At 43.3% G+C, this 12,892-nt stretch overlaps 1 protein-coding gene across 5 annotated transcripts in view; it reads left to right on the top strand.

Annotated features, from left to right (window-relative positions):
* The window catches only part of Jph1 (junctophilin 1), a 92,887-nt gene that overhangs the window by 58,177 nt on the left and 21,818 nt on the right, over window positions 1-12,892 (top strand). For all 5 annotated transcript variants that reach the window (XM_060385810.1, XM_021657955.2, XM_021657956.2 and 2 more), the window contains exon 3: window positions 1,851-1,969. In XM_060385810.1, the coding sequence (XP_060241793.1) occupies window positions 1,851-1,969 (119 nt within the window). The remainder of the gene's footprint in view (window positions 1-1,850; window positions 1,970-12,892) is intronic.

Raw genomic sequence — 12,892 nt, forward strand, 5'->3', positions numbered from 1 at the left:
TTTTTTTAAGTGTTTTTCGGCCATTCAATGTTCCTCTATTGAGAATTCTCTGTTTAGCTCTGTACCCCATTTTTTAATTGGATTACTTGATTTGTTGCTATTAAACTTCTTGAGTTTTTTATGTATTCGGGATATTAGCCCTCTGTCAGATATAGGGTTGTTGAAGATCCTTTTCCATTCTTTTTTGTTTTTGTTTTTAGGCTTTTGTTTTGTTCTAATGACAAACATTTTGGCCTTTGCTTTACAGAAGCTTTTCAGTTTCATGAGGCCCCATTTATTGATTGTTGATCTTAGACCCTGTGATATTGGTGTTCTGTTCAGGAAGTTGTCTCCTGTATACTTATAGGTGGATATTAGACATATAATATAGGATAATCATATTAAAACCTGTACACCTAAAGAAGCTAATCAAGAAGGAGAACCCTGGTAAGAAGCCTAATTTCATTCAGAAAGGTAAACAAGAAGGGCATCAGAAGAGGGAGAAAACAGGGAACAGGACAGGGGCCTATCACAGAGGGCCTCTGAAAGACTACCCAGCAGGGTATCAAAACATATGCTGAGATTCATATGCCGAAAAAAACTTTTTGCAGAGTGCAGGGAATCTTATGAAAGAAGGGGGAGAGAGAAAGACCTGGAGGGAACAGGAGTTCCACAAGGAGAGAAACAGAACCAAAAATGGGGCACAGGGGTCTTTTCTGAGACTGATACTCTAACCAAGGACCATTCATGGAGATAACCTAGAACCCCTGCACAGAAGTAGCCCATGGTATCTCAGCATCTAAGAGGGTTCCCTAATAATAGGAACAAGGACTGTCTCTGACATGAACTCAGTGGCTGGCTCTTTGAACACCTCCACCTGAGGTGGGGGCCAGCCTTACCAGTCCACAGAGGAAGACAAAGAAGCCAGTCCTGATGAGACCTGATTGACCAGGGTCAGATGGAAGGAGAGGAGGACCTCCACTATCATTGGACTGGTGGAGGGGCATAGTAGAAGAAGAGGAGGGAGGATGGGATTGGGAGGGAATAGGGGAGAGGGCTACAGCTGGGATATAAAGTGAATGAACTGTAATTAATAAAAATAAAAAATAAATTTAAAAAAACAACAACAAAAACAAAACAAAACTGCCAAAAGGAAGGCCAGTGAGATGGCTTAGCAGACTTCCTGATCTGAGTTCAATCTTCAGAACCCACTCTTTGGAAAGGGAACTGGTTCCCACAAGTTGTCCTCTAACCTCTTCACACCACTGGTGGCACCCACATACCCACAACAAATAGCCTTGAATTCAAATTAATCAGTTAAGTGGATAGCAGTCCCGAGCACACTGGTGAAAACCTATGGTGTGTGCCTCTACCCAGCCACACATGCAGTGGCGCTATGCTGATGGCCCCAAGTGACCACCAGGGGTGTTCACACTTGCCAGCGCTGATGGCATCGGTTCTGTTCCTTTCCTCCACTGAGCAGATTGTCCACCTATGGAATTTGGCCGGTGAGCAATCAGCTAATTCACGTGGTCAAACCCTACTGTCCATAGTCGCTTGTTTTCTGGAGTCGGGGTGTGTAATACAAAACCAGCAGAGGAGTTGGGCCACTGAGTCCTCACAGCCAGACACAGTGTCCAGCTGTAGAGACCTTAGTCATGATTTTCTCTTCCCTTGGAAAAAGGACACACAGTCTCCTCTGTGCGGTGGCTGTTGCTGAGGTCTCAGAGTAATGTGACACTGAAAGTCACCATTGCAGGTGTTGGGCCACGATCATAATGAACATTTCTCTCCCTAAATCGAGCTTCGCTTGCCCGTGGGTAACTAACACCGTGCTCTCTCTGCTGACTAGCCTTTTTATACCCATGTAGGACTGCACATGCCAGAGCGAAAGCTGATGCTGCTGACCAGGCTGCACTGGCTGCCCGCCAGGAGTGCGACATAGCGAGAGCTGTGGCCAGAGAGCTGTCGCCGGATTTCTACCAGCCAGGTAACTCTCCTGTCCTTCCTGTGCTGGGAGACGCTGGAGCATGGGCTTCTCATTTCCCTTGCTCCGTTTATTTATTTGATTTTTGAGGAGTTCATACATGAGCAGGACATCTCCCTCCCTCTTGCCTCCCCTGACTCCTCCCGCATCTCCCTCCCAAATGCATGACCTCTGCAGTTACAACTGTTGTACATGTATAAATATATGTTACATAAATGCACACATATGTGTATATATATAACCTACTGGATCTATTTGGCTTTGCTCAAATGGAATTTCCCCTGTCCCTGTTAGCATGTCAATGGATGCTTTCACCATGATGGTCTTGTTCAAACAACCATATTATTGGGAGTTCGTGGATGCATTCCCCAAATTATGTATAGCAGCCCCAAACAGCTGACATCCTGGGCCTTTGGCTCTTCCAACCTTTCTACATTCTCTCTTGAGGTTTGTTTGTTTGTTTGTTTGTTTGTTTGTTTGTTTGTTTGTTTTTCCTGAGCATTAGGCTTGGGGGTTGAATTGCAGTTGTATCATTGTGTTTGGGCATTCCCCTAGTCACTTAATCTCTACATTTGGATCTCTGTAATGGTCTCCACCTGTGGCAAAAAGATGCTTCTTTGATGAGAAGGGCGAGCCATTCTTACCTTTGGGAATGCAGCTAGAAGCTACTGGTTTAGTGAGTCCTAAGAACACATTCTCTTACGGGGCTCATGGCCTCATCAGCTATAAAGCTAGCTTTATAGCGCCAGGGATGAATTCTCTCCTTTGAAGTGAACCATAAGTTCACTTAGATAGCTGTTGATTACCCCATGATGAAAATGCCACTATTACACTTCTGTGCATTTCATCCCAGTTCAGTCATTGTCCTAGATCACAGGCTTTACTACTAGGTCATAATTCTCCTCATTAATTTACGGAGTGGCTGCACCAATTTGCAATCCCATCAGCAGTGAACGAGGGTTCCCTTTTCCTCACTTCCCCTCCAGCATCTGTTGTCAGTTGTTGCTCTGTTCTTTTTAAAAAGGGTTTGTTGTAATCTGGGCAGTGGTGGTGCACGCCTTTAATCTCAGTGCTCCGGAGCAGAGGCAGGTAGATCTCTGTGAGTTTGAAGCCAGTCTGGTCTACAGAGAGAGTTCCAGGATAGCCAGCTCTACACAGAGAAATCCTGCCTCCAAAAAAAAAAAAAGAAAAGAAAAAAATATATATATATTAACCTATGTGTATATATTAACAAATGTATATGTGTATGTTAATATTTTAAATTATGTGCATGTGCACATGACTGCAAAGGACACTGTCATCAGAACAAAACAACAGCCTACAGATTGGGAAAGGATCTTCACCAATCCTATATCTTACAGAGCGCTAATATCCAGAATATATAGAGAACTGAAGAAGTAAAACAGCAACAGACCAAAGTAATCCAATTTAAAAATGGGGTACAGCTAAACAGAGAATTCTCAACAGAAAAATATCGAATGGCAGAGAAACACTTAAAGAAATGCTCAACGTCTTTATTCATCAGGGAAATGCAAATCAAAACAATCCTGATATTTCATCTTACACCCATCACAATGGCTAAGATCAAAAACTCAAGTGACAGTGCACTCTGGAGAGGATATGGAGAAAGGGTAACCCTCCTCCATTGCTGGTGGGAATGTAACCTTGTACAACCACTTTGGAAATGAATCTGGCGCTTCCTCAGAAAATTAGGAATAGTATTTCCTCAAGATCCAGCTATATCACTCTTAGACATATACCCCAAAGATGTCCCATTCAATAAGGACATTTTCTCAACCATGTTCATAGTTGCTCTATTTGTAATAGCCAGAAACTAGAAACAACCTAGATGTCCCTCAATAGAGGACATCTATACAGAAAGTGTGGTACATTTACACAATGGAATGCTACTCAGTAATTAAAACAAGGAAATCATGAAATTTGCAGGCAAATGATGAGAACTAGAAAAGATCATTCGGAGTGATGTAACCCAGAAGCAGAAAGACACACATGGTATATACTCACTTACAAGTGGATATTAGACATATAATAGTGGATAAATATACTAAAATCTATACCCCTAAAGAAGCTAAACAGCAAGGAAGACCCTAGGGAAGATGCTTAATCCTCATTCAGAAGGGCATACAGGATAGACATCGGAAGTAGGAGAAGACAAGGAACAGCACAGGAGCCTTCCGCAGAGGGCCCTCTGAAAGACTCTACCCACCAGGGTCATCAAAAGAGATATTGAAACTCATAGCTTAACTTTGGGCAGAGTGCTGGAATCCTTATGGAAGAAAAGGGAGATAGAAAGACCTGGAGGGGACAGGAACTCCACAAGGAAAACAACAGAGCCAAAATACCTGGGTCCAGGGGATCCTTCAGAGACCGATACTCCAACTAAGAACCATGCATGGAGAGGACCTAGACCCCCTGTTCAAAGGAAGCCCATTGGCTGCTCAGTTTCCAACTGAGTTCCCTAGTAAGGGGTATAGGCTCTATCTCTGACATGAACTCAGCGGCCAGCTCTTTGATCACCTCCCCCTGGGAAGTGCAGCCAGGCCACAGAGGAAGATGATGCAGCCAGCCTTGATGAGCCCTGATAGAGTAGGGTCAGATAGAAGAGGAGGAGGACCACCCCTATCAGGGGACTAGGGAAATGTCATAGCGGGAGAAGAGGAGGAAGGGGGCTCCAGCGGGGCTACAAAGTGAATAAATTATAATAAATAAATATATAAATAAAACTAAATTTTAGAAAACATCTCATCCTGGAAGCTAGTGTGTCATAGTGTGTCCCACAGTATACCCCTCTGTCCACACATCTTCACTTGAAAACGTTCATTGCAATGAGATACTGGTCTGGTGCAAGGCCTCTGGCTCCTGCTACTCTATCAATACTGAACCCTCACTGGGACTCCTCTCAGATATGTGTCATGGAAATCCTGCGGCTTTAGAACCCGACCCTTCACATGCTCCAGCAATTCAGAGATGAGATAGACTAGACGTTGGGGCGGGCTAACTCAAAGCCCTGAATTGGAGCTGCTCAGCCCACCAGCTCTCCCACACCCACGCCACCAGGGCGAGCTCCCCAGCCCTGCTCTGGCTAACTTAGCCAGTGCTGCAGCCAGCGATGGGCAGGGCAGCTCTCCCGCTCTCAGAACCCCAAGGCTAGCTCGCCCAGCTGCCGCAGGTAGTGAAAGATGAGGAGGTGGGGAAGGCGTCTCTCCCAAGCCTACGCCACCTCACTGCAGGTGAGTGGCAAGTCCAGCACTCCTACGCCCCGCCCCCAGGGCCAGCCCTACTGGGCATGCGCATTCTTAACTGCTGAACCACTTCTCCAGCGCCACAAATATTTAACATTCCTAATTTTATTTTTTAATATTTTTTTATTTAAATAGAATTATATCACTCACCCTCCTACCCCTCCCATTTTCTCACACATCCTCAGGTTGGCCTCTTTTTTCTGTGATTTTATCTGTGATGGTCTCCTTTGGCTGTACAAAGATGTTTCTTTGATGAGGGCTGGTAGCTACGCTTACCCAAGAAAGGTAGCTTGTGCACAAAGGGTTCAGTTGTCTTCTTGATCTTAGCCATTCAGATTGGGTAAGATGAAATCTCTTAATTTTAATTTGTATTCCCCTAGCTGCTAAAGGTGTTGAAAATGTTTTAAGATTCTTTTAGCCATTTTTATTTCTTCTGTTGGGAACTCTCCATTCAGATTTAAAGCCCATATTTTAACTGGGTTGTTCATTTCCTGGACTCATTGTTTGAGTTCTTTATATATCTTGGATATTAATCTTCTATCAGATGTACAGCTGACAAAAATTCTCTCCCATTTTGGGGGCCTTTTTACTTGATTGTTTCCTTTGCTGTGCAAAAGCTTTTTAGTTTCATGAGGTCGCATTTGTCAACTGTTAGTCTTAATTCCTGAGCAAACGAAGTCCGGCTTAGAAAGTCCTCCTACACCTGTATCTTGTGGGTGCAGCCTGCTTTCTTCTGGCAGCTTCAATGTTTCAGCTTTCACATCGAGGCCTTTGATCTATTTGTAGTTGATTTTTCTGCATGGTGATAGAGGAGCCTAAACACATTCTTCTACATGTGGACACTTGAGTTCCCCAGCACCCTTTTTGAATATTGGAGGGGGGTTGTTTTGGTTTGGTTTCTTGCCATTGTCAAATATCAGATGACTGTAGTTACGTACTCAAGTTTGGGTCTTCTGTTTTGTTCCATTACCCTACATGTCTGGGTGTTTGTTTGTTTGTTTGTTTGTTGTTTGTTTGTTTTATGCCCTTACCACGCTGTGTTTATTACCATAGCTCTCTAAAATATCTTGAAATCTGGAATAAAAATCCTATCATTGTTCTTTTTGTCTGGATTGCTTTAGCTATATGGAGTCTTTTGTTCTGTATAAATTTTAGGATGGTTTATTTTTCTATTTCTGTGAAGAAAGTTGTAGGGATTTTAGCTGGGAATCCATTGAATCTGTAAATTGCTTTTGATAGAAAGAGCCTTTTCACAATATTATTTGTGCCATCTATGAGCATGGCAAGTCTTTCCACTTTTTAGTGGCTCTTTACCACCTCAATTAGGTTTATTGGTTTGTTTGTTTGTTTGTTTGTTTGTTTTTGCAAATGAGAGTGTCTTCATGATTGTCTCCTCAGCGTCTTTGTTGTTGGTATATAATTTTTTTAAGTTGATTCTGTATCCTGCCACTTTGCTGAACCTTCTAAAAGTTTTCTGGTGGGATTTTTGGAATGTCTGTATAATATATCATCTGTAAGTAGGGTTAGTTTGACTTTTTTTCCTACTTGTATCCCTTTAATTTGCTTCTCTTACCTTATTGCTTCTGCTAGTGTTTCAGGCACTGCAATCGATCTTGATGTTTCTCTGTTTATGTGGATAACCTGTCTGTTGGTAAAGTGCGATTCTGAAATCACCTCTTATTAGCTGACTTAGAGTTAGTTTGCGTCTTTAATTCCAGCAGTATGCTTTCTATAAAGGTGGGTATGTGAATGTTTAGGATTGTAATGTCTTCTTTGTTAATGTTCCTCGATTAGAATGCAGTATCTTTCCCTCTTTATCTCTTATAATTAGTCTTCATTTGAAACCTATTTGTCAAATATAAAGATAGTGACAGCTACTTGCTTCCTAGTCCCTTTTGCTTGGGATACTTTTTTGTCTGTCCTTTCACTTTAAAGAGGTGCCTCTCTTCAGAGCTAAGATGAGTTTCTTATAGACAGCAGAAGGTGAATTTTGTTTCTTAATCCATTCAGCTGACCTGTGTCTTTTGATTAGGTAGTTGAGGTCATTAATATTTAAAGTATGTCTTGATGGCAGCCATTTTGCTTGTTTCCTGTTTTTGTGTTCTTAGACCAACCTAGTATTTATTTTATGTTTCAGTAGTTTTTAACTCACTTATTTTCTGTCTTTAGTCTCATGTCTATGCTTATTACTCTCTTTAATCTGAAATGTTGCTTCCGGTATTCTCTGTAGGGCTGGTTTGGTGATATGGATTCTGTTAGTCTGTTTATATCATAAAAATTTCTTTTTCTCCCTCAGCTATGCCTGATAGTTTTGTTTGGTACAGTAGTCTCGGTTGACATCCATGGTCTTTTAGAACTTGGAACAATTGCTCTATGCCCAAAGTTTCCATTGAGAAACCAGCTATTAATATGAGGGATTTTTCCTTTATATGTGACTTGTCTTTTTCTCTTGCACCCTTCAGTAGTCACTATGTAGCCAGTGTTTTGACCATGATATGCTGTGGGGAGTTTCTTGTCTGGTAGTTCTTTTGTATTTCTTATATCTAACTGGGGTTGTCATTCCTTGATTTGGGAGTGTGAAAATCTGGTCTATTTCACTAATCTGGGATTCTTCCTCTTTCTCTGTGCATATAATTAGAAACTTTGCCCTTTTCATGGTGTCCCACAGTTTCTGCATGTTCTTTTCATGTGTTTTTTTAATTTTTCATATTTCTTACTTGTTTGTTCTAAATCCTCTATCTTTATATACCAATGTGTCTTCTATTTGACCCAGCATATATATATATTGCAATTTATTCACTTTACATCCTGATTGTAACCCCTTCCTTCATCTCTCAGTCCCACCCCTTTCCTTTCCCCACACCCCCGTCCTCAGAAAGGGGGTGGCTTCCTCCCCTACCATCTGACTCCAGCCTATCAAGTCTTATTAGGACTGCCTGCATCCTCTTCCTTTATAGCCTGGCAAGGCCTCCCCGCCCAGAAGTGATCAAAGAATGGGCATCAGAGTCCATATCAGAGACAGCCCCTGTTCCCCTTACTCAGAAACCCACATGGAGACTGAGCTTCCTATGGGCTACATCTGAACAGGGGACCTAGGTCCTCTCCATGCATGGTCCTCGGTTGATGCATCAGTCTCTGCAGGTTCTCTGGGCCCAGATTTATTGGCTTTGTTGGATCCTCTGGGTCCTTCTATCCCCCAACTCTTCCATAAGACTCCCAGTGCTCTGCCCAAAGTTTCGCTGTGGGTCTCAGCATCTGCTTGGATCTCCTGCTGAGTAGAGTCTTTTAGAGGACATATTTGGTAGACTCCCGTCCTTTTCCCTCCCTTCAACCACTTCCAGTATTTTTTCTATTTGACCCTCTGAATGAGAATTAAGCATCTAAATCTACTAAGAGAAAATGTGGGGAAGAGCCTTGAACTCATTGGGACAGGAGACAACTTCCTAAAGAGAGCACCAACAGCTCAGGCTCTAAGATCAACAATTAATAAATGGGACCTTATGAAACTGAAAAGCTTCTGTAAAGCAAAGGACACTGTCAACAGAACAAAACAACAGCCTAAAAAAAATCAATGGGAAAATATCTTCACCAACCCTACATCTGACAGAGGGCTAATATCCACAATATATAAAGAACTCAAGAAATTAAACAGCAACAATCCAAATAATCCAATTTTAAAAATGGAGCCATTCTTTTGGAATGCTTTTTCCTTGGGTTTTTGAATTGGGCTATTGAGGTTTTCAATTTCATCTTCATTTCAGCTTGTGTTTTCCTCAATATTTCTATTTCTTTTCTGAATTCAGTTTTTAAATCCTGCATTGTCTTCATCATTTCATTTGGCCGTATGCTTGTGTTTTCCTGGACTTCACTCGGGAATTTATTGTTATTCCCATTAAATTCATTGAGCTGTCATATATTTAAATTCCTTGGAATAGTTGATGATGTTTAAGATTATTCTTTTAAGTTCTGTGTAATTCCCGTTGGGGAACCTCTCTAACACGCTAGTGGATTTGGGGGAGATAATCCTGTGTTGCTCTTTCTTTTATTTGTACTTTTGCAATGTGCCTGGGCATTTGGGCTCCTGAAATGATACATCATGCGTGGCTGTTCAGGCTGTGTGGCTACAGTGAGGTCTGTGGGTTGGGACGGTGCAGGCTGGCCAGGTTCCAGAGACTGAACAGGCTTGATCCATGAACAGATGTGTGACCCAGGCGCGGAGGCTGGATTTGTGCAGGCAGACTAGTGTCTGGGGTACTCAACAGACTGGGTCAGCACACAGGATATGTGACAGGGGTCAAGCCTGGGGGTTGAAGTAGCGCAGGTGGGCATGATTAGCATGGGCCAGTACACAGCATAGACAGTCTGGGCTAAGTCTGGGTAGGCCACAGGGTCCCTGCGAGCAGTCAGGACTGGGATCAGATGAGTCTCGAGAGAAAGAAGATGCTGCCACACCAGGGGAGCTGGGATGGAAGAGGAATGTTGGAGGAAGGCCAGTGAGCCCAGTGAGACCTGTGCCACACGCAGTGCCCCTGGGAGCGATCGGGGCTGGATCCTTTCCTCTTACGGCCTGTGTTCTTCAATCTTGGCAATACTAAAAATAAGTGGGAAAAGGCAGGAGGCTACAATACGGCTGTCTTCCCTTACATGCCTCTGATTTAAAACATCTGCATTGTCCTAGGAAATGGGTATATTTTACTAAGAAAGGAACCTTTCTCGTCTATTGAAGTGACCTGTGATGAACAAACTTCCTCTTCCCTGAGTACCTTGGCGGATTGGCCACCCCAGGGTGTGAAACCCACAGGAGGAGTTCAGCAAGCAGAGGGAGTTTTGTCCTGTATTCCCAGCCACACTGCCATCTGGAGAAGCTGCACAGTCGGGAGACTGTGGCCTTGAGCTGCTTTGCACGCAAACAAACTTACCATTGTTGTCTGCAGATGCGAATTCTTGGCTCTGCTGTTAGTTCTGCTGCAGAGCAGGGTCCCCCTAGACTTCTGTTAGGTGTTACCAAAGAGGTAAATGACACTGAAGGCCCGTCTCGGTTTCCTAGACTGAATAGTTTTTAAAAGCCTTTTTTAATGGTGGAGAAGCATTTGAGGGAAAAGAAATATTGTGGGAAAATGTAATTCCACCTTTCCTTAGCTCAAACAGATTCATATAAGCAGGCTGCTCATCAGTAATGAATACATCCTAGTCATATGAGATGACAGTGAGGCTCTTTGAGACAAGGCCTAAAGGGAAAACTGCAGTCCCCTTTGACCCACGGCCAACACTTCCTCTCGCGACTGTATAGAAGGCCTGTTCTGTGTGTGTGTTATGGATCTTCTCAAGGGAACAGGACTCATGCTTTCCCAGTCTGCATTTACAGGGTGATCAAATCAGATAGGCATTTGCAAAGAAACTTTCAGTACCACTTCTAAGCCTGTTCGTTTAATTTACACATCTCAGATGCACATACCACTATTGTTTGGAAGGCATATGCTATGGCCCTTGGAAGAACAAGGTCTGGTGGCTTACGCTTTAAAAAGTTCATGACAGACTACCTACTTCTAGGAGCTGGCAGTATTTGCATCGTTGTTAAATGATGCTTTAGTGCAGAAACCTAGTATTATATGGATCAATTAAAATTGCAGGATAAAAACGGACTTGTGTAGGGATATTAAGTTCTCAGAAGGCTAAGTTTTAACCTCCAGAGCTGCATACACATGGAGGAACATAAATTGGAATCCGAGTGAGAGAATACTGACTTGCCCAGCGGGAAATTGGGAAGAACTTTGCCCTCTAAAGGCTTAACTTGAAAATGGAGCTCTGAAAATGGACTCTGTTCTCTGCTTTTTGATCACTTCTCCCTGATGGGACTGCCTTACCAGGACACAGGGGAAGAGGAAGGATGCAGTCATCATGGGACTTGCTGAGCTGGGATGGGTGGGTAAGGGGGGGGTCTCCCCTTTTCTGAGGAATGTGGGAGGGGGAGCAGAGAGGGAGGTTGCAACTTGGAGAAGAGGAGGGAGAGGGCTACGACCAGGATGTAAAGTGAATAAATTATATTTTTTTTGAAAGAGAGAGACAAAAACCATGTGCATAGCTTTCCATTCCCAGTATTTGAGGTACTTTCTGTCATGATTTTTCATTGGGTGTGGGGCAGTGTAGTATGTGTGCATTTGTGTGTGTGTGTGCGAGAGAGAGAGAGAGAGAGAGAGAGGAGAGATATGTCAGGATCACTCTCCTAGGATCACAGTCAGCCTGCCCTCACTCTAGGATCCTAGGATCACTCTCCACCTTTTTTTTTTAACTGGGTCCCTTACTGAACCTGGAACTAACAAATTAGGCAAGACTAGCTGACCAGCAAACTGCAGGCATCTGCTCCTTGTTCCCCGTGCGTAACCAGCACTCCCAGCTTTTGTACGGATGCTAGAGATATACAGCCTGAGTTTCTCGTACATGTGTGGTGAACATTTCACTGAGCTGTCTCCCCAGCTGCTCCCATCAGTATCCTCATCTCATTTTTTAATCTCAAATCATATTAAGTAAGGCATAATTTTTTTCACATATCAGTGAGTTTGGGAATGAGTTTAATAAATTAAAACACTGCCTTGGAGTGTTTCTTTGAGCCCTCCTGGGAGAACCCCAGCTACTTCCCTAGACAACATCCTCAGCAAGCTTTGTCGTCCGTGTTGCTCCCACACAGCACCGTTGACTATCTACAGGAAAGTAAAGCCTATAATCTAAGTTACTAAGTGTCAACTATGCTTGCATTTCTCATGAATGAGAAGTCAAAGTGTTCTCCATTACTAAAGGCCTGAGCCTGTCACTGATGTATATTATTTTGGTTTAAGTAAAGGGCATTCGGGCATAAATGGCTTCTGAGCTCGCCTTCCAAACCTAAAATTCCCAATACTTTCTTTTATTTTCATGAAGAAGGGAAACTGAACAGTCCAATAGTTCCCTGCCGCCACCATCTGCCAGTGTCTGCTCAGAGCCTTTATGCCAAGTGTGTAGACCTGCCTTTCTGTGTTGGTGAGGGCAGGCTGACTGTTGACGTGCAGGGTGCTGTAGATCAGGTGACTTTTTCCCAGTGTGAATCCCCAGGAGGGTGAGAATCTCCTAGGATTCAGATGACTGTCTACAAATTCCAACCACCAAACTCTCAACATTTATTATGGTCTCCCTCCCTGGCCAGAATGATTGGTCCTGATTGTGAGCTGCGGCCACTCACCAGCTTTTAAGTAGCTGGCATGACACTGTAACAGGCATTCCTACACAGAGCGAATAGCAGTACAGCATGTGCCTTCCAGGAGAAAAGAGTCCAGGAAAAAACTCTGTCCGCTGCATTATATTAACTGTTTTGTTTAAAATGAATTGAATCTTGCTCTGGAAAAATTGAGCCATGTATCCTCACATTTGGCCAATTCTCACATGAGTGTGCCATGTTAGAATCATTTCCCAATGGCTGTAGCCATGTAAGGCTGGCATTGGGTAGAGGCCAGCTTGACACCCGTAATTTCTGTGTGGTTTCAGTCACTTAGGTCTGGTGTGTAGAAACACCTGAAGCATGCAAATTCAAACGTCTCAGCTTGGATTTCTGCTTTCCTTTAGGTTGAAGTCTCTCGGGTGTGCCTGATACACCACAAGTATGGGAGCCTCCGCTTGGGGGTTCTTTTATGTT

The sequence above is a fragment of the Meriones unguiculatus genome, chromosome 6, assembly GCF_030254825.1.
Source record: "Meriones unguiculatus strain TT.TT164.6M chromosome 6, Bangor_MerUng_6.1, whole genome shotgun sequence".
NCBI lineage: Eukaryota > Metazoa > Chordata > Mammalia > Rodentia > Muridae > Meriones > Meriones unguiculatus.